The 21808-nt window shown below is 38.2% G+C and overlaps 1 protein-coding gene across 1 annotated transcript in view; it reads right to left on the reverse strand.

Annotated features, from left to right (window-relative positions):
* Positions 1-202: 202 nt before the first annotated feature.
* LOC134540301 (DNA (cytosine-5)-methyltransferase PliMCI-like) overlaps positions 203-21808 on the reverse strand; it is a 40040-nt gene continuing 18434 nt past the window's right edge. The window contains exons 16-27 of the mRNA XM_063382960.1: positions 19926-20022; positions 18520-18678; positions 17634-17824; positions 14960-15089; positions 13959-14110; positions 13310-13441; positions 12209-12411; positions 10592-10703; positions 9006-9155; positions 6383-6549; positions 5031-5388; positions 203-1740 (exon numbers count right to left, since the gene is read on the reverse strand). Of these exons, the coding sequence (XP_063239030.1) occupies positions 1651-1740; positions 5031-5388; positions 6383-6549; positions 9006-9155; positions 10592-10703; positions 12209-12411; positions 13310-13441; positions 13959-14110; positions 14960-15089; positions 17634-17824; positions 18520-18678; positions 19926-20022 (1941 nt within the window). The 3' untranslated portion in view covers positions 203-1650. The remainder of the gene's footprint in view (positions 1741-5030; positions 5389-6382; positions 6550-9005; positions 9156-10591; positions 10704-12208; positions 12412-13309; positions 13442-13958; positions 14111-14959; positions 15090-17633; positions 17825-18519; positions 18679-19925; positions 20023-21808) is intronic.

A 21808-nucleotide genomic window follows, 5' to 3' on the forward strand; every position in this document is an offset into this window, starting at 1 on the left:
CGGTACAAATGTGGCACAAAATGCATAATCTGAAGGTATTTTTAAATGAGTATCGCTTATGATGAATGCAGTAAATGACAAAAATCCATTTTGAACTAATAGAACTGAACAAATTTAGAGTGCTGCTGACCAACAAATAGTAAATAAATGAGCATTCTTAAGACAAAATTGTCTAGTTTTAAAAAGCAGGGGTATGCAGAGAAAACAAATACACATTCAGGCATATTAAAAAAAAATTTATACACACACAAACTAAGTACAGGTTCTACAATAAAAATATTAAAATAAAAAAAAATATATATATAGTAATATACATTTAAAATTATAATTATTGGAATTATTATTAAATTTCAAAAGCATATTTTCACTGATTGAAAAAAAAGGAATACTCAAAAAAGATAGAAGGATACAGGCATATTCTCATCATCTAAAACAATTATTTTTCAAACCTACATCATCAGTTTTATATACACCTTCAAAATAATTTAACTTGGGCAGTGAAATTGATGGACGTTGGCACATAAAGTACAGTCTGTAATTACTCTGAGGTTGTTACAACTATGGAAGACATTTGAAGCAAAATTAATATTCTAACATTCAATACACAAAACACACAGTATTTTAAACCAATGAATATGAATATGTTTGAGACCAATCTATTTAAATTATTTTATAATAAAAATGCAGCATATAAATTTTACCACTACTTTTGTGGAAAAACTATTAAAAAAAACTGCTGTTACAAAAATTAAAAAAAAACAACATAATTTTTCTGAAAGTGTTCCTTCATTTGATTAGCCTGCAAAAGTTTCCCTTGGATTTTACTGATAACTGCAAGTAGCCCTGAGAATATTGTCATTCTAGTTATCAAATTAAGCGAGAATTTATGTTTTTTTCCAGCCCAGTTACATTTTTAAAACAAGAGATTTGGGTGTTACAGGTTTTTATCTTTTACGAAATCTTTTTATTAAAATAAATATGGCACTTTAACGTTCTACAATACTAATTTCTCCAAAATAGTGTGATTTTTACTGATACATAATGCACTTCTACAATATAATGATTTGTAATAAGAAAGTCAAACTTTTCGGAACAAATAAAATCTGTTAAGTATTTTTGGCTTTGAAAAAGTAGAATGGCGTAATGTAATAATGAGTAACTAATAAAATTTGCACGATAAGAAAACTTTTTCCAAATTTTTTTTGCATAAAATGTGGCACAAACGTCATGCTATATAAATTACTTTCATTGAATATAATATTTAAAAGATTACATATTCAATATTTGTTATGAGAGGTAAGTTTTGATTAGAAACACTGATTATTTTCAAGTTTTAAATTGTATTTCTGTGCTTTGTGGTGTATTAACTTGAATTTTGGTGTGATTTGGTGTACTGACAAAATTTTATTGAATCACAAACACTACACAACTGACAAACATTTAAAAATAACACCTCCATTATTACAACATAATATACAAACATCACCATTTTCACTTATAAAAATAGTACAATCAAAGTTGATCTTCTGCGAAGTCGTTAACAACCCAACAAAAGTCTTGGGCGAGTGGGTGCCGACAGTTTTGGACAATCAGTGCTGTTACAGTAAACTCTCGTTGTAGTGTACTCCCAAGTAACTGCCACCAGCACTGTCATTTCTCTTCCTCTTCGACAGCGCTGACACATTTTAGAATCTCGTATCCTATCGCAGCACCCATGGGCGGTGGGACCGCATTGCCAATCTGAAAACAAGAAAACAAAAATGGAGCTTCAACTTAGTCTGAACAATAAAAACCTCTCTATTTTTTCTTTTTAAACTATGAACCAAAAGTTTATCTACATATTTTCAGCTGCCAGAACTAAGGGATCGTCCATTAATCACGTGAGGCTCGAAAAGGGGGGGAGGGGGGGGGGTTGTCGGGAAAAATCACAATTGGGTGAAGGGGGGGGGGGGGGGGGGGGGTTGTAGAGAGATATCAAGTGTATTTATTTTTTCGCCCGATTTCTACTAAACCGAAAAGCGACGCGTGACCTTGACTCGCCGTAGCCAGGCAACAATATCCCCGCCCGCCGCAACATGAACCACCCGGCTCGGCTTGCCAGTCGCCAGTAAGACTGTGATTTTGGCACCGAATACATGCGTAAATCACATATAAGCCTTTCCTTTATTATTTTTATGCCAGTGAGAATAAACCTGCAACCTTAATGTGTGTCTGGACATTTTTATCAGTATTAAATGAGATTATATCTATATTTAAAGATAATATTCTGAAATTTTTAAAAATATTTTGTACCAAAAGAATACACGTGATTTATTGAGGGAGGGAGGGGGGTAGTCTAAAACCTCACCACAAATCACTAGGGGGGGGTTAAAAATTTGCTAAAAAAAACATCACGTGATTAATGGACGACCCCTAAGCACAATAAGCAGCGATGAGCCAATACAATCCTCAAATACCATCAAATATTTAGTATCCTATGAAAAATATTGGTGGAAATGAAACAAATTCAAAAACTTAACACTGACAACTCTGAATTCGAATTACTGTTCTCCAAATATATTTTGTACTGTTAATATGAAATTATCTCAGTAAAAATATTGATTCTGGAAAATTAGTTTGTAAAACAAACCTTTAATTGTTTCAACACCATAGTTATTTTTTTTTTTATTTACACTAGTTTCGTAATTTATTTGAAACTTTCAGACAGAATTCTAACTCCAAAGGAAGATTCACTGAACTTTTTGAGATTCTGATTCAAGATTTGGATTTGAGAAATTGGGTTTCAACTAGGGGTGTGCGGGATCCCGATGCTTCTGGAAAAAAGTCGGGAAAATAGGCTTCCCGAAATGCCGGGCGGGAATTTTATTACTCCCGAATTTTTCGGGAAATTGTTTAAAAATTTACAAATGTTTACTAATCATGTGAAAATGTTTTCTATCAATTCAAACTGTTTTTACAACAATATTTTTTATGGATTCGTACATTTTTGAAGGGTTTCCGTACTATTTAAACGCAAAACATCTTTTAAACATATGCCAATCGTAGCGACAGCTGTAGTGTGCAGTGAATTATGATAATCGTTTACACATATCTAATTGGAATATAAAAAACGTACATGGAGTACCTTAAATATTGTATGCGTTCATAAATATATTTCTTCAAGGGTAAAAATTTGCAAGATACGTGAATAGTCAGTTATATAACGTTATTGCCATCACCATAGAATATTTAACCTAAAACCACTGTGTGTCCTTAGACACAAACAAAACACATGCGCAAGCCAACCTTTTCGCCAAAGATATAAGAAATACTAGACTTGCGTTACATAACGAAGCGTAACCGTTCTCATTACTTGATAGCAGTGGCGATGTAGAGAACTGTATTGGCCCTTTGAAAAATATGAAATCACGTAGTTTTACACCACTGCTCACGAGTATCTAAACATCTATGATTTTGCTTTGGGAGAAAAAAATAGTTGTTTACTGTTTAGTTTGGCGGGCTTTGTTGGCTGACGTTACATTATTAAGGCTTGTGCAAAGTATATGTTCCTATTTTCGATGCCGTTGTATATTAAAACAAACTAGCAGCCTACAAATAATGGAGGTCGCAACCGATCAACTTGTTACTTGTAAACCTAAAAGTATTTGGAAGTATTTTGAACGTCTGACAGACAGTAAATCCCTGGCAAAGTGTGTCTCGTGTGAAATAATTTTGAGATGTGAGCATGGTAGCACATCTGGATTACTAAGACATCTCAATAAACATCCCTCTATAAAAAAAGAATTTGAGGATGCTAAAAAATATGAAGTCGCCGCTGAAAAAAGGGCAAGTGAAGCAGACAAAAGAAATAGCAGCAAATAAACAACTAACTTTGCAAGAAACGTTTGAATGGCCAAATAGCCATCTTCTCATTTTATAATTAATTTTTTTTTTTTTTTTTTTTTTTTTTTTTTTTTTTTTTTAATTTTCCCAATCCCGTTCCGTTTCCCGCGGGAATAATTTATTTTTCCCGAAAATTTCCCGCAGTACAAAAACCTATTCCCGCACACCCCTAGTTTCAACCTCTTTCCATTACATTAAGGCATAAATATTGGTAACTGAATATGATTTAGCCAAAGGTAATGCTTGAACCAAATGGTATAACCTCCATGAACAATAAGCAAAATTTTGACGATGCAACAAGTAGTAAATTTTTTTTTTTCCTATTGTCTCGCTAAACAGTAATGGAATAATTAAACACGAACAATTCAAAACACGACACATTTGTAATTTCGAAATCGGAAACAAAATTGTATTTGTATTCATTTTGTCACACAACATGCCAGGAAGTGGTAATAATTGATATATGCTAACAATCACGGGCCACAACAGCACAAAAAAACCTGGGGGACACTCCATTACGATGACCATTATATTAAAACTGATCGCTACAATCGATCTAACATCATGTAACACAGTGCAAGCTGCTTACTTGCTGTGTATATTGATGATGAAACAGAAATTGCAATTCTAAGAAAATATGTACATGTAAAAATATACAAAATATACAAATCTTTAATTAATTTCTTATTAATCACTCAAACAAATTTCATATTAAAATTAATAAAATCTTTACCATTACAATATTTAAATTTAAGTACCGAAAACTGCTAAAATAGCACTATTTCACACCTTAAATTCCAAATTTTCCCGGGGGAGGACCCCCGGACCCCCCACTTTAATACGGAGGGGAAGGGGGGGCGCATGCTTCTTAACACCCCCCATACACAAATCCTGGCTACGCCACTGGTTTCAGATTCCAAATGAAAGAGAGGAAAAGATGAGTAACAGGAGCAGGAGGAGGAGGAATAAAGAGACGGAACCCAGACGGACGAGAGGAAAAGAGCAGAAAGAGGAGGAGGAAAAGAGCAGTAACAGGAGCAGGAGGAGGAGGAATGAAGAGATGAAACGCAGGCGGACGAGAGGAAAAGAGCAGAAAGAGGAAGAGAAAGATGAGTAACAGGAGCAGGAGGAGGAGGAAGAAGGCCCACCTGGCGGTGCTTGTCGAGGACGGAGCCGAAGAAGCGGTAGGCGTCGGGGAAGCCCTGGGAGCGCGCGCACTCCCGCACGCTGACGACGCGCGTCTGCTCGGGGTGCAGCACGCGGCCCTGCTTGCCCATGGGCTCCGGGTTGGTCACCGTGGTGCTGAAGAAGCCGTCCCACTCGAGCCGGCCGTACAGCCCCGCCCAGTGGTTGTGGCGGTTGCCCGTGTGGGGCAGGCACCAGGGGATCAGCGTGCTGTTCTGCTTGTCGGCCGGGTTGCAGGCCCGGCCCGCCGCGCACGCGCACACCCCGCGCAGGGCGCCCGTGCGTGACCGGCCGTTCTTCTTGTCGTGGTAGGTGTACATCCTGCACAGCGACCACACGCCACGCTGTCGGTCTCACCCTCGCACACGCTCAGTCACGGTATCTGTGTTGTAGACACCATCTACAACCTTGTGCAGTGGGTAACAACTGGAGGCGGTATGTCGCCATGACAGTGTGTGTTGTATGTGGTTAGCAAGAGATAAGTAAAGATACACAGCCTACAAGATTGTGCTGTGTAACTAATGCATTCACCCAATATTAAAGGGACTAAAACAATCTGAACTTAAAATCAAAATACGGTTTCACACACATTCTTTTGCAATACCATTTTAAAAAAATAATTACACGTTAACTTTAAATTTTCATACAAAAAAAAAAGTATATACACCCATACGAATGCACATTTTATGCAGATTTTCAGTTTATATTGTGACCCGTATGAAAGTTTTTCACTCAGGGTAGAAAAAAAAAAATTAAATTCATATCAGCAGTGTGTCATTTGAGTATATTATGTATAAATCTCCTGTGTTGGTTTTTAATATATAGTGTGTTTTATCCAGCAATCGTATTACAAAACAGGTTTTGTAAAATTAACAGCATATTTTTCTGCTTTAAAAACAAAACTGGGCTAACAACACAAACATAATCTCTCGTCTGTACCGATGAGCCCTGTCCGCGGTGGCTCGAGGCTAGTGCAAGGAAGGGGGGAGGGGGGGGGGGGGAGAGAGAGAGAGAGAGAAAGACAGAGAAAGAGAGAGAGAAAGAGACAGGAAGAAAAAGAGAGACAGAGAGAGTGAAAAGGGAGAGAAAGAGAAAGGAAGTAAGAGAGAGAGAAAGAGAAAGACAGAGAGAAGAGAGATAGAAAGAGAGACAGAGAAAGGCAGAGAGAGAAAGAGAGAGAGGGATAGAAAAAGACAGAGAGTGCGATAGAGAAAGTAAGAGAGAGAGTGATAGACAGAGAGAGAGGGAGAGAGAGGGAGAGACAGGGAGAGAAAGAGGAAGATAGAGACAGAGATAGAGAGTGGCGGACACTCACAGCTTGCTGGTGAGCGAGCCGTCGGAGAGGCGGACCACGGCGTTGGGCAGGTCGCGCCAGTCGGAGCCGGACGCCGTGGGCACGTGGGCCATGCGGGCCTCCACCAGGGGGGCCATCTCCTTGCAGATGTGGTCGCGCAGCACGGGCTGCTCCTGGGGGCCCCTCAGCTGCAGCACACAACGTCACACGTCCGAGCACACAGGTTCCCGCTTGCAACACCATCGGCCTTTTTTTTATGAGCATTACGGAAAGACTTCGCAGTTTGACAGTTCTGCGTACAAGTGTACAAATCTAATTTACCTCCCAGACGTAACACATTGCCAGGGTATCTACAGGTTGCAAAAATCACGAAACTGAAGGACTGGTTACGAAATCCACAAAAAAAAAAATTCTTCAAATAAAATGTAACGGTGCAGAAAGTCATGGCACTTTTAAATTTGTAGGTGGTTTAGGTTTTAACGTTGCGACGTAGAAATCAGCACATTCCCTAATGGGAAAAGCGGATCTTCTCGTACAATTTTTTTTTTTATTTCGCTTTCATGCTTATTGGTATAATGACGTCATCAGAAAATTTTTATCAAAAGATACTGAAGCAGCTCTGAATAAAAAAAAATGTGTTCACTGGGTTATTTGCAGATACTATGACTGTAGTTACCTATATGTCACAGTGACAAATTTAAATTATTATCACGGCAAGAACCAACCGGACTCATTGCTGCCATACTGTAGGCACATACAAGAGACCAAATCCGTTGCTGTTTATCGTTGTGTGATTGATTTAGTCTTTTAAGAATCACACTGCATGTGTGCATTAAATATGAATATTTTCTTATGCAATTCTCAACAAAAAGTGAAGATATTTTAATTTATGTGCTTTTTTTTTGTGTAATGACTTATAATATTAAATTTAAAAAAATCATTACCTATCGCTTTAAAATAACTTTACAGAAATTCTACTTCATAAATGTCTTACGTTCAGGAGGAAGACAAAAGTGGCACAAGGTCACATGTTTTATTCCACACGTTTTTCTCTACAATAAACCGTTTTTAAGATGCTTTTTGCCGAGAAAGACAGGAAATGGTTAACATTCGTAAAATGAGAGCCTTTTTTCATAGGATTTTGTGTAAAAGATAAAAAAAAAAAAAAATCAGAAAATTACACATCAAGTTCAAAAGCACCAGAAATCACATTATTTTTACAAGGTTTATCACTAGGGCACTGAAATTTTCGAGAACCGCGAAACAAAGCGAAATAACGCGAAATGTTAGCAATTTTAATTAAAACACGAAATTACACACAAAAAAAACCTTTTCGCGAAATTAACTCGAAATCTGCTTACTTGTACACGATTTTTTGACTGGAAAGGTCAATTAAATTAATAACAACATAGACAACATTTTAAAATCAGTACAGATTCCTAAACACAAATTTCCCACCTAAAGACTACTTTATTAACCACTTTTCGTCTTCGTACATGTATCAAAACAAACATAATGGCTTCGGTAGCAACTGTATAAATACGACTTTTGCGAGACGTTTTGAGTTCGAAAGTATTGATTCAAGAATCGAGTTGTATACTTCGCTATCACGTTTACGCTTAAAATCATAGTTTTCTTCCTGTATTTCATCAGTTTAACATATCCATACAACTCGGTCCCATTTATGGTTTATTTAATATGAGAATCGATACCTTAAAATGAAATTACCGCCTGCGAAAAACGTTTTGTAAAACGTGTGAGTTAATCTCTGGCTGCACAGATTACTACTACGGCCATGTCACGAGGAGAATAAGAACAAAGGCAAATGTGTCTATGTTATTGTTTACATAGATCGTGACGCTTTCGTATGAAAGAGATTTTGTGTAAATGTAAGCCTTGTATGCTCAAAATGCCTGAAGTAGTGACTGTTTTCGATCGTGCATTCGAATTTGAAAGTGAAGGCGGTAAATATGTAGTTTAGCTGTATTTGCGAAAAAAAATGTTCAAAATCCGAAAATACTTTTATTATATGCTTTTTCACTTCCTCTTTTCATTAAACCCGGCGGAGATAAGAAATTCTGAATACTTAAGGAGATATCAAATTTTTAATTTTCATAGTTGTAATTTTAAAAATTCCGAAAATACTTTTATTCTATGCTCTTTAACTTCCTCGTTTCATTAAACCCAGCGGAGATAAGAAATTCCAAATACTTTAGGAGACTGAATTGTCAATTCTGGAAACACATGTTATTTTTAGGCCTATTCTTTTAATGATTTTTAAACTTTGATAGTGTTAAAATTACTTTTATGGAACTCACAATCACTAGTATAATTTAAGGATTATGATTGCAGTATGGTTTATATTTTTATGTATTGGTTTTGTATTTTTCCATTTTTCTCCATGATTTTAGAGAGCAGTTTTTTATGACGGAATGAGAATATTTTTATGACGAAATCAAGATATTTTTATGACAAAATCTGTTAATTTTATTTACCATGAAGTGGGGCCCTATTTATCACGATCACAAATTTTCCAGGTCTCCAAGGACAAGGGGACCGTCATTTTGGTCAGCACGACTCTCGCACCTCAATCGCCAACTGGTCAGCGGAACACAACAAGCGAAGGAGAAAAGAAAAACCGCACCTTCCTCTGGAAGTGGGCCAGGGGGTCTCCACCGTAGAGCATCTCTTCCTTGCGATGGCCGTTGCGTATCTCGGGGAGGTCGGACATGGCGTCTCGCACCGTGATGGTCCGGAGCGGCGCGTTCGAGACCCACTTGCAGTTCGTCACGTACTGCACAGACGCAACACAACACACGGTCACTTTCCACGCAAGCAAGCAACACAACGGAAATAACAAGGAAAGTCCTGACAATGTAAAATGAATTAGTGAATGAATAAATAAACATTCACCGACATTCAAAATCCTCAAGAGGAGAAAAAGAATGACAATAGATCCAAGTTCAGCCGCACTAGACACAAACACAGAATCTACTTCGTAGAATGCGAGTTACATGAACAATCAACCAACAAGGTTTCCAATAAAGGAAAAAAAATATATATATATCCTTGGAAATTATAATTTTTTTTTCAACCTATTATTAGAGTCCCGATTATATGGTGAATCACGATAAAACGAAATAACATCGAAAAACACATTAACGTGCGACAAAACACCGAAAAACATGTCAACACACGACAAAACAAGAAAATAGGCAACATTCAGTAGCTGTTATTATTTATTTAACATAAACTTCAGGTTTCCGTAGCATCATTATGGCTGGAATCAACTCGGCATGTTTTGAATTCCATTCTAGACCACTATAAAATGAAATACAGGTTACATGTACAATGTCCGTGCTTTGTTTTGATTCTTCACTTCATAGAGTCCATAGATACATACAATGCAAAGACGTGAAACCTAGATTAGGCGGAAAAAATCTCAGAGCATGTTCCAATAAGGATGGTATACTAGTGCTTTGCGACACTGAAACATTACTCTAGCGTCAAGCCATCGAGTTTTCACACATTTTAAAATTCATCTTTTTGAGTGGCCGTTTTTGTATTGAGTATTGTTGTATATTGCTGTTTCTTGTAAGTTATAAAATGCTGGTTTTATTTAGTTTTGTTAATAAACGATGGTTTTTATCTTTTACTAAAAATAAAACCGATGACACCGAAATCTCATATTTTTAAAACGAAATTGATCAAAAAATAACACCATAAAATCGGGACTCTACCAATTATACACGCATTAAAAATGTTCTACTGTAATTTGCAACCAGATCAACGTATCAATATTAAATTAATTTTAGTTCCCAGGTGTTTTTTTTAGCACCATATCTTGCAGGATATGGACATATGTTTCATGGGCAAGCACTATGTACTTTTTTCACTATTTGAGCGTGAAATGGTTTGGTCAGATTTTTAAGAAGTCTTTTCACTAAAATGAACGCACCTAATCAAAATATTTCTTATATTCGGAGCATGAGAATTTCAGAAAAAACAACAGCAATTACTTTAAGTACGATTTATATAATAATAACAACAATAATAATAATAATTTAAAAGGTGGAAAATTCTAAACATTAGCAATGTGGACTACATTATGAATCTAGCCATAAACATTTGTTTTCGAACCATCACCTCTGTGTACATTTAACATTTAAACTTAATGTATGTATAATTAAACTGAAACGGACAGGGACGTGGGACGAGCAAGGCTGCTACCTTCTTGTCATCCACCATGACGGTCAGCTGGCACGCTCGCGGACTGAACACGTGCAGGGGCTCAGGGTAGTTGGGCAGCTGCTCACCAGGGGCTGCGGCGAGGATTATGGCCCTGCGGAGCAATACAATACAATACAATACAACACAACAACACACAACAGTGAAAGCTAGTGTTAATAGTAGTGATGGGTAGAGACCTGCCAAATTCGCGGATTCATTCGGTGATAGGCTAGACTTCAAATACATAATACCTCTTAGATAATTTTGCTATTGGCTCACTGTTCATCTGGATGAATCTCAACCTGTTATAAACCCTCAACCAAAGAAGGATCGAATCACAGACAAACCAGCTGAGACGACTTACAAGTCGGCAGCCAATGATCTGGCGTTATTTGCCCGAGTGTATGTGCAGTCTATCCTGAAGGCCATTGAAACCGCGAATTTTGCAGGTCTCTAGTGATGGGTGATTGGGATAAATAAAAAATTCTAACTACCAGTACATTTCTTTAACCGACGCAAAACCGATTCAATACTTTTATTTTTTGTAAATAAATCACCGTGCAAGTCTTCAAAAAATTACATAATTGAAACTTCCAAAACCATCCTTTACTGGCAGTGAAACCGATATTACCGTCCGGATAATCACTTCGTAATTTTTTCAAAAAAATTTTTAAAGTGCTTATTCGCACATCACCAACTTGGTTCACGCCAATCCTGCCAGGCCCGTGATTTTCACATTACAACCTGAGAGCATTTTTTTTTAAATAGTACAGAAATACTTAACAGATTTATTTTGTTTGATCCTTAAAAGTAAGCCATGCTTAACTTACAAATCATTAAATTAAAACTGTGCATAAGTGTTTCAGTCAAAAATGACACTTTTTTTTTGGAGAAATCAGTATCATAGATCATGTTCAGAGTTTTTTTTTTTTTTTTTTAAACTTTGACGATTGGTTAAAATATTCTCTTGTTATTCATCTAGTATTGTACTACAAGAATAATTGTATTAAAACCATTTTCCCCATTTCACCAAATGAAGCCATTATTCGGCCTGATTTCAATTGTACCTAACTGTATTTACCGGGACAACATATTCTTTTTACTGAAAATGAGACTAAAACAGAATTCATACAATATAAAAATGATAACAACACAAATCTTCTGTTTTTAAAAACGAAAATTAGCATGAAAATAGAACGATGAAAATTTTGAACCAGTGGCATGGTCAGGGGCATAGCCAGGGGGGTTTTTTTTTAGGGGTTCAAACCCCCCCCCCCCCCCCCTAGCAGAAAATCTTTAATTAATTTCTTATTCATCATCAAACAAATTTCATATTAAAATTAATAAAATTTTACCATTACAACATTTAAATTTAAGTGCCAAAAACTGCTCAAATAGCACTATTTTACACCTTAAATTCAAATTTTCCCGGGGGAGGACCCCCAGACCCCCCCCCCCCCTTTTTAATACGGAGCGGCATGCTTCTTAATACCCCCCATACACAAACCCTGGCTACGCCACTGGGCACGTACCAATATCATTGGTATCTCCTGTTTTGAAAACGAAATTGGCATGAAAACAGAACGGTGAGAATGTTGACAAGCCGTCAAGTCGTACCGGCGCCGTGTCTGGGGCACGCCGTAGCTGCCCGCCTGCAGCACGCCGAACGTGCACTGATAGCCCATCTTCACCAGGCAGCGCAGGGTCAGCTTCAGCACCATGCTGCGCTTGAACGACACAAAGTTCCGCACGTTCTCCAGGATGAAGAACCTGGGCCGGTAGTAGTCGCAGTACGACAGGTACGACACGATCAGCGAGTTCTGGAACCACACGACAGAATCATGCATCAGAACGTCGGGGACCCACGTTCCAGAGTTTCCACAGAAGCAATCAAGAATTCGCAAGAGCGAAACCCTCACTGGCAAGAACCATGTCAATGAAACCCTCTCATTCGTGCGAGGTTTTTCCACCATCTCCTAGACGTGACACAGAAGTTTAAATGCAAATCACTGTATCCACACAAATCTCAAATCTGTAACACAATTTCCCAAAATTTTCCCTAATCAAAAATTTGAAATTTCTCAAGACTACTGAAAGAAATAAGAAAATCCTATTATTATATTTCATCAAAGACACTATTAGATGCAGTAATTACAGTGCCGATATTGGTAACCAATGAGATGCCTCAATAATGTTCGCAGGCTTTCACGGCCATTGTCTGAAGAGGCTTGGCTTGGGTTGCAGCCGCGTCCTTGGCGAATAATTCACCGACGTTTCGGTCGACACTGCAGTCGCCATCATCAGGGGGCAGTTTACCTACTGAGGTTCTCACCAGTTATCCTGCCTTCACACACTCTCGCCCGAGGGGAAGGTGCTTCCTGATTGGCTGCAGCCGTGGGGCCAATCAGAGCCATTCCTTTCCTTCTGGTTTGGCTGGGGCTGTTTCGCCAATCAGGGGCGATCTGTCTGTGATGTTGGATGTGGAGATATGTTTTGAGGAGTTCTAAAGGCCAAGCTACTTAATGTTGTCTACGTGTCTCAAAATCTACATTCTTGTTTACATCTTTAAGCCAATAAAAAATCAAGGGGTAAAAAACAGATTATTTTATAGGGACCATCATACCACAAACACAAAGCTAACCAACTCGTGAACTTGCTCATCGCCTCGCTCACGGAACAGCAGCGCCAGGCAGAGGGGCGAGGGGACGACGGACGCACCTTGAACAGGGAGTACTGGCGGGAGTTGAAGCGGTTCATCCCGCTGAACCCCTGGCAGGGCGGGCCGCCGCACAGCAGCTCCACCTGGCCCTTCTGCGGCAGCTTCTGGCCCCGCTCGTTGCTCGTCTCCCCCTGCAACCCGGGACAGGGGCCGGGGCAAATTGCAACGAGCGCACACCGAACATTTGTCACTCTCTTAGGCAAAACCGAAATTCCAGAATTTTTACAATTTTTCCCTCTGAATTTTCAAGAAATGTTACTACTATAATAAAAAAAAAATATGGCTGACAACGTTGGTTACGTTAAAATTAATAAAAAACCTCCACCTAACCACATGATATTATATAAAATAATAAGTATTCCTTCTGTGATAGGACTGTTTCACTTGAACATAATATAGTAGATCTTGAAATTTTTTTTTGAGAGATGCAACCAAACAGGAAAAAAAAAAAAAAAAAAAAAAAAAACCCACACAGAGAGAAAGCGAGAGAAAAAGAGAGAAAGACAGAGATAGCACTTGCATCTCGCCCTCCCGTCGCCTTTCATAAACCTTATGGACCTACGCGTCGAGCAGACGCTAGGTTCGATGACCAACCGCGTGGAAGGCCTGTCATGTGCAACTCAGCGACTGCAAGACTACGATGCTCACCGCCATGACCAGCTTCAGCAGGACGTTGCAGTCGTCAGTGAAGACCTCGCAGCCCGGGTTGTTGAGGCGGAACGCGTGAGCCGCCGGCTCCTCCTTCTCGATGGCCCACAGCGTCTCCGCGACGCCGCTCTGGTGCAGGCCCTCCGACAGACCTGCGAGGAGGAGGGGGACGCACCCCAGACAGTGAGACAGCGAGCCGACACACTTGGCCGACAAGGGTCTACGACAAGCAGTGGTGCCGACTTCGTGGCACGCCCGCCAGTAATCACAGTGTTCCCGTGACCACGGAAGTTAAAGAATCCACTCGAAAATTGGTGAACTCTTAGCAGCGCCCGGCACCAACTTGTGTCCAGGCGGACATCTTTAATTTTTTACTGCCTTTTTGTCGGACACACACAAGCTAGGAGAAAGCTTTCGTCCGCATCCAACCAACAAACGAAAAAAAAAATATACTGTGACATGTCCACGCTCCAAGCACAAACAAATGAGAAACATATATAGAAATGGTCCTTTTTTTTAAGTGTGTGAGGAAGTGGATCAAACCATCAATGGAATATGTATGCTTTTAGAAAGTTATAAAACCTTTATAATGTCATTCAACTGAACTTTTGACTTATTTTAATGGAATAATTGATGTGGAATGACAGCTCATGTCTGTCATGAATCTGTCTTGAAACAGTGCACTTTTTTATGAGGCAGGGTGTGTAATAACTCAATATTTAATAGGCATTATAATGATACTAGTTATTGCAGTATATTGTGATCATGATTCATTGTCTAAGCCTATTATTAAAATACACGCTTTAACTACAAACATCTTTATTAGCCATTTCGACAAATCACTGCTCACAACTTTTCAGCTACATATATCTTCACATAACTACCAACATAATTATAATTCTTTACAGGGTGTAGCCTATGCCCGCAGATATCAAGTAACGAGTGAAAGTGGAAATGCATGGCTGCTACACGAAAGTAAGCACTGAAGAAAACGACATTACCTCCGCAGCCCGCGAAAACGTCCAGACACCTCAGCTTCTTCGGTATCGGCCAATCGGGTACTTCTATGTCAACTTTCCTCTCTTTCTCTCGCAGCTTGCCTTTTCCTTTTCCTTTGCCTTTACCTTTGCTCTGGAACACAAAACAATAAGCAAATGGTTACTGCATATAATCTAAAAATTTCTCCTGAAATTTTACTTCCTGATAATGTAACAAAATATAAAATCAACCTTACTTTTTAAACATTGGTGTTATAAGTACGTACATCAACATTAACTTATATGTTTTAAAGAAACTAGCAATTTAACAAACATCTAAGACATTTCTCCCCTGGTAAATATGACACAATACAAGCACATTTATGACCCAAAAGAAGATAGGTAATAAATCATACAGAAGCACACAAGATTAAATATGTAAATGCTTGTATATATGGACAGAACTTAAAATTTAAGCTAAAACTAGTGGTCTACAAGTATTAAAAAGTTTTAAATTTGAATTAATAAATTATTATTTGATTCAAGATTTTAAATCAAACCATTTTTTTTTAAACCATGCATTAGTTCATTACCAATAGTCCAATAGATACTATAATAGCCAGCCCAAGTTTTAAAGATTTATTAGCTGTCATAGCTGCCTGTAACATAGTACCATGAACCTAAACCATAATGAAATCTGATTTGTGCTCTGCAACATTTATGTCACAGATAACTTGTGATTATGATTAAAAAATAATTTATTTTTATGTAATTAGTAAAATTGTAAGTTGGGTAGAAAAAAATTTTTAACATAAAATTTTACTGGTTTAGGAAAATAATTTTCCAGTTTGTGTGTTACACTACTCGTTTTTTATTTTACTGTATTATGAAGTTGTTCAACTGAATGTTTGAAAAATATTTGGTTTTCAAGAATAATTTTAAAATAAATTCAAAACTCATTTGAATAATAATAATAACAATAATAATAATAATAAAAAGACATTGCAAAAGCCTACTACCTACTGAGGTTATTACAAGTTCTCCCGCCTTTTAATACTCTCATCTGAGAGGAGTGTTTCTCAATTGACTGCAGCTGTGGGCCAGTTACAGCCTACCTTTTATCTGGTCGGCCTGTTGGTTTGGCCAATCGGAGCTGGGCCTCCGTGATTGGTCGAGGTGCAGAGCTAGGTTTCGAGGTTTTCTGAAGAGTGGATCCCATATTCTGCTTAATTTGTAGCCATCTGCTATATTCATGTTTGCTGGGTGTTTTAATTATTTCTATTGATTCTCAAATATATCTTTTCTTGTGTTGTCGGATGTTGGTTATGGTGTGGAACTGGTCAAAATCAATGCTGTGTATGGTTCCCAAGGTGTGTTCTGCTATAGCTGTTCGTGGGTTTTCATGTTTAGTGTTGCTGATATTTTCTTTAACCCTTGTGTTTATTTGTCTACCAGTTTGTACTATATAAACACTTTGCCACAAATGAAATCCTGTACACACCAGCTAGGTTTTCGGTTGGAGCTTTATCTTTCCCAGATGTCAGAGACCCCTCAATCTTGTTTATAATTATGAGAATTGCATGTTTTTCATGCTTTCTCAAAATTCTTGCCACTTGGCATAAAATTCCTTTGATGTAAGGAATGAATGCTTTATTAGGAAGGTGCTCTTTCTTTTGCTGTTGATTTGGTTTCATGGCTTTCCTAATCTATGATTTTGAATAATCATTTGCTTGAAGAACACTTGTTACGATGTTTAATTTCTTCCCCAATACTGTCTTCTTCGCAAATGGCTCTAGCCTTGTTGACCAAAGTTGAAGTCTCGCATGAACTCGCCTGTGGATACCTGTCTGTGGGTTGGCTTTCTGTAAACACTGTGGCCGATGTGGTTACCCTCTCCTCATGTAACCAAAAAAATCCAGAAACGGCAATTTTTTTTTTGCGATCTTTATTAAGTATATTGAAAATTGTGCATCATTTATACATTAGGCAAACATCAATATTCCTACTTACTTGAAGTTAAAACAGTTATTGATATTTATAATTTGCTTTTAAAAAGGTAGTTAAAATAATTCAATTTATGATAAAAAATATTATTAAAATTACGACACACAAGAATACCAAGTATTTTAAAAAAATCTCAAAGGCAGTCATGGGGATTGCCAACAGAAGTGAAAACTTAAAACTTTGTTTTTAAATGTGTAATATGACCATTTCTACGTCAAATGTACGTAAGAAAATGAACTCTGGTATTATATCACTAGCATGCCGGCGACGTGAACCCTATGTTTTGCCCCTACCAAAAATCGCTCAACGCGGCTAAAGAAATTTTCCCCTTCAAAATAAATTGAAAATTCTGAGTATGTATATATTTTCTGGATACCTCCGATACCTGTGCCCGATACCTTGTTTTCAGCTGATATAGGGTATCGGTAGGGACACCTGTATTTCGCGAAAACATTCAGTGTCAAGGTATTTCACAAAACAGTGTAGCTTTTCTCCCGTGGTTATTGGCTGAGGTCGGTGAGAGGTGTGTCGTCCCGCTCTTGACGGGGGCCAATGAGAATGTGGTCACCGTACTGCTGCACCATCACAATTTGCCATGACTCTTGGAAAAAGCTACAGTGTTTTGAGAAATACCTCGACACGAAATGAAATCGCGAAATACAGGTGTCCCCAGGTGTCGGGTGTCGGAACTCACTTCCAGGGTCAGGCCGATGTTGGTGGCCCGCGGAGGGGGCTCCTGGAAGCTCTTCTTGGCGGCGTTGTAGGCCTCCGAGAAGTAGAACCTGTCGGGCCCCTTCTGCGACCACTCGCCCACGGGCAGCGACAGGTTGTCCAGGTACACCAGGTGGCACCGGCCCACCACCTTGTCCAGGCTCACCACCATCTCTGCAAGAAGGACAACCGCCCACCACTTCCCGTTGCATCGCATCGCCGACGGCGCGGACCAGACGACTCAGGACACGAGCAAAGTTTAGTTTTAAATGCTTATTTATTTCGTGATTTCAGTTTCATGTCGGTGCTGAGTGATGTATTAACTTGCACTTTGAGTGTTGCATGTTGTGCCAAGATGCTTTTTGGTGTTATTTCAGTTTATTCGAAATTCACAGTAAAATATTGTCCCTTACGATGAGATGAGAACAGAACATAGACAACACTCCCAACTTGGAAAAGGGATGGGTGGGAGAGAGAGAGAAAAGGGGGGGGGGGGGAATTAACTATGACCGGCATGGTCAGCGAGGACTGCAAGTGTCCTGATATTTGTATATACACACAATAAAACACACACACAATAAAACACACACACAATAAAACACACACACAAAAAACACACAGAAATTAAAAATTAAAAATCCTGTATTTTCATGGGTGAATCTTAGGCTTCCAACGTTTTCACACTTTGCAACAAACGTGAAGCTTAACACCACAACCGAAACTTCAAATGAAACAAAAAGCAAGTTTCTCGGCCAAGTCGAATTGAAAATGAAAAGAGCTTCGATTGATCTGCTCAGTCGCGAAGCTGCGCACAGGCCACCAGTCCTGGCCGCTCACGCTGCCGGGAGACGACGGGGTAAGGACGTTACCTTCGTCGCTCCAGAATAGCAGGTTGAGGTCGGCCTGCTGGCAGAACGACGCGCCCTTGCAGGTGTTCTCCGGCCGGTACATCTTGTTCACCTTCAGGTACACCTTCTGCACCGGGACGAGGGACTCGTCGCTCAGCGTGTACATGGTGCTGATGTAGCCTGCGCATTCACCGTTTTACCCGTTTCACGCACAGTTCCGTTTCGCTTGCGTAAAATTCAAGTTCTGGAATCGTTCCGATGACCCCTTTCCTGATACAGATACCTGAATACCATCACCCCATACCTGGTACAAGAACCAATATTCAACGTTTTACAGTTTCACGCACAGTTCCGTTTCGCTTACATGTATTCAAGTTTTGGAATCGTTCCGATGACCCCTTTCCTGATACCGATACCCGAATACCACCACCCAATACCTGGTACAAGAACCAATATATTTATAGTAACTGACCACACTTCACAAAGAAATAGCAGAAACACATTTTCTAAAATTTTTTTGGTGAATACCACACTTTTAATATTAAATATAAAATATATAATATAAATTAAAAGCACGTTCATTGAGACAGAGTACATCATGCTGTATTTGTTTGGTAAATAATCTGTTGTTTACGCACAGATGCATAGATAACCACTTGAAAATAATTATGCTTACGATATACCGCTCTGGTTTTAACCCTCTTTTTGTCTGCTTCCTGTGCTATATTTTTTACTGTAAAAGGGAGTGAAAGCCTCTCCCCCACTGGTTTACCGCCCCTCTGAATAACAAAAAGACACCTGCGTATCCCTTCCTGGCAGTTGTATTTTTTAAAAACATTTCCTCTTCCAGAAAAACTAACACCCTTAGTCAGTTTCTTTTAATTACATTTTTTTACCCAAAGTTATAAATTTGCATAAGAATCACAAAAAATTTTTAAAACTAAAAATCAGAATAAAATGTGCGACCAAAACTATGGTAAATACAGTACTATACATTCCTGGCTACAAAAAAAAAGTTAACTATCATAAAAAGTTTTATTATAAATGTCTAAAATGACATTCCCCGATAAAATATTTATCTGAAAAAAAAAAAAAAAAAAAATTCAAATAAATACCCAAACCATGTATAATAGGAGGAGAACTACAATAGAAAATACAATGAGTAATATTTTCTAATATACTATATCATATACCACAATCCAAAGATAATTACAGAAACACATTATTTATAACATTCAGGGTGTTTAAGAATATAAAAACTGTAGAGATATGAGTTACTGTGTTTAAAACTTTTGCTGTATTTTATATTTTTACCTTCGTTTTTGGTGTTAACATTTCAGTGATATGTGGTGTGTAAAGATAAAGATACCTAGTTTAATTTGTTATCTAGGTTTAATAACAAATTCATCACAAAATTTTGTCCCTACCTATGCAGAAAGGTTCTGGCGTGTCTACATTCGAGCCTTTGATGCGGTCCGATGACTTCCGGTATACTTCAGGGTACATATCTTCGTCCACTTGTTTCTGAAAGGCATACAAAATGTCATTTGACATTTGTGACCGATACCTTACAATGGTTATGTAAAATAAAATTAAAAAAAATATAAAAAAACACACACACACACACACCACACACCCCTTATTTAACTCTGCAAACTCATTGAACACTTAAATAATTAATGTAATCTTGCTAATCAAACAGCCGTGCTGTTTATAATACAATCTTTAAAAATCATAAAATATTGGAAGACTAAAACCAAAACTTGTCCAAGGCATAATTTAAACTGATTATGAAGTCACTGAATATTAATTAAGTTATCTTAAATTTATAATATTTAATTTAAGGCATCTTATAGTTGAGGTCACCTTTCTTTATATTCGAGCGTGTCTTACATTTGATGTCATCTCGCATTTCAAGTTGTCTCATGTTCACCGAGTCTACGATTACGAGATGAACAAATTTCAAGATAGGTCTTTTCAATAAAATTTTCTTAGAATTTTTTTTTAATTTCATGAATTCACAAATTGAGGACATTTTAACAAGAGCAAATATAATACGAAAAATATCTTCATCAGAAGAAAAACACAGATTATTATGTTCAAAAGCTAAATCCTATATACAGGGATGGTTTATCTACTGATTTCAGTGGACACTTCCCAATAAAAACTTTAAATTTTATGACTTCCTGTGACGTTACTGTTTTTGCTAATGTGGGTCGTTTGTTCTACACAGAAGTCATCTGTTTGACATTGTACGGCACAGTCGTTTTGAATCGCACAGAAACAATCTCATTCCGGCCAAAGGATAACACCTTCACTTGCGATAACAGTGAACTATAGTGCACACGCGAGCCAACACACACAAGTCCCATGTCACACGGCCGGTATTGCATGCACGGCACACCCGCAGTACTTCACGACATCGCAACCCATCAACACCATGCCCCCCCACGTGACCCTTTGTGGCCGGCAGGGCCACATTTTTACTTGTAATTTATTTTTGCAAATTTCTATTTTTTAATAACATACGTCCAAAGTCTTGCCTCTTGTTTGTTTAATGGTTACTCTGCTATTATATCCTTTGAAGTTTTTGGCCTGACCCCTGGGCAGTGGTGTGGGGAATTTATATTGTTTAGCTTTTTATGCCTGGTTTTAATATTTATTTTTTCCCTTCGCGCCCAGAGTGAGTCGGGGACGCAACCCCTCTTCCAATTAAGGAGGAAGAAGGGTTACAACTTGTAAATAAAAACTATATGACTAGTCACAACGGTACCGGCGACAGTATCTTTCCAGGGCCAGCACCATCAACCACTCAAAAGCTTAATTCAGTCATTCATATTATTTTCAATCTAGTTTATAGTGTTTACACCAATCATCACCTTATGTTAAATAGTGTGTTACATTTAAAGTCATATCATGTTCGAGATCGCACTATAATCAAAAGCAGCTTTTAAAATTAAAAGGTCATCTTACTGAAAAGGATAAGCACGATGAGTGATCCAACGTGGCCTAGCGTCCCTGGACATGATGTAAATACGTGATGAACTCTACAAGTGAAAACTTGGCAAACAGTAACTAAAAATTACGTAATCTCCTCGTAAAGGGCTCTGATGGCCCAACCTGCCAGAAGAAAGCACAGAGATGGCTGGGAAAAAAAAATGTGAAAACGGCGCAGTGTGGAGTAATATAAAAGATGCCAGACCACAGTAAAAACATTAGAAAAATTTGAATTTATATCAGCAAATGGCTTGCAATAACTACGCGAGGGTTGAAGAATGAGTTGATACAAGATCAATTAGACGGTCTCCGG

This window comes from Bacillus rossius, chromosome 16, assembly GCF_032445375.1.
Source record: "Bacillus rossius redtenbacheri isolate Brsri chromosome 16, Brsri_v3, whole genome shotgun sequence".
Lineage (NCBI taxonomy): Eukaryota > Metazoa > Arthropoda > Insecta > Phasmatodea > Bacillidae > Bacillus > Bacillus rossius.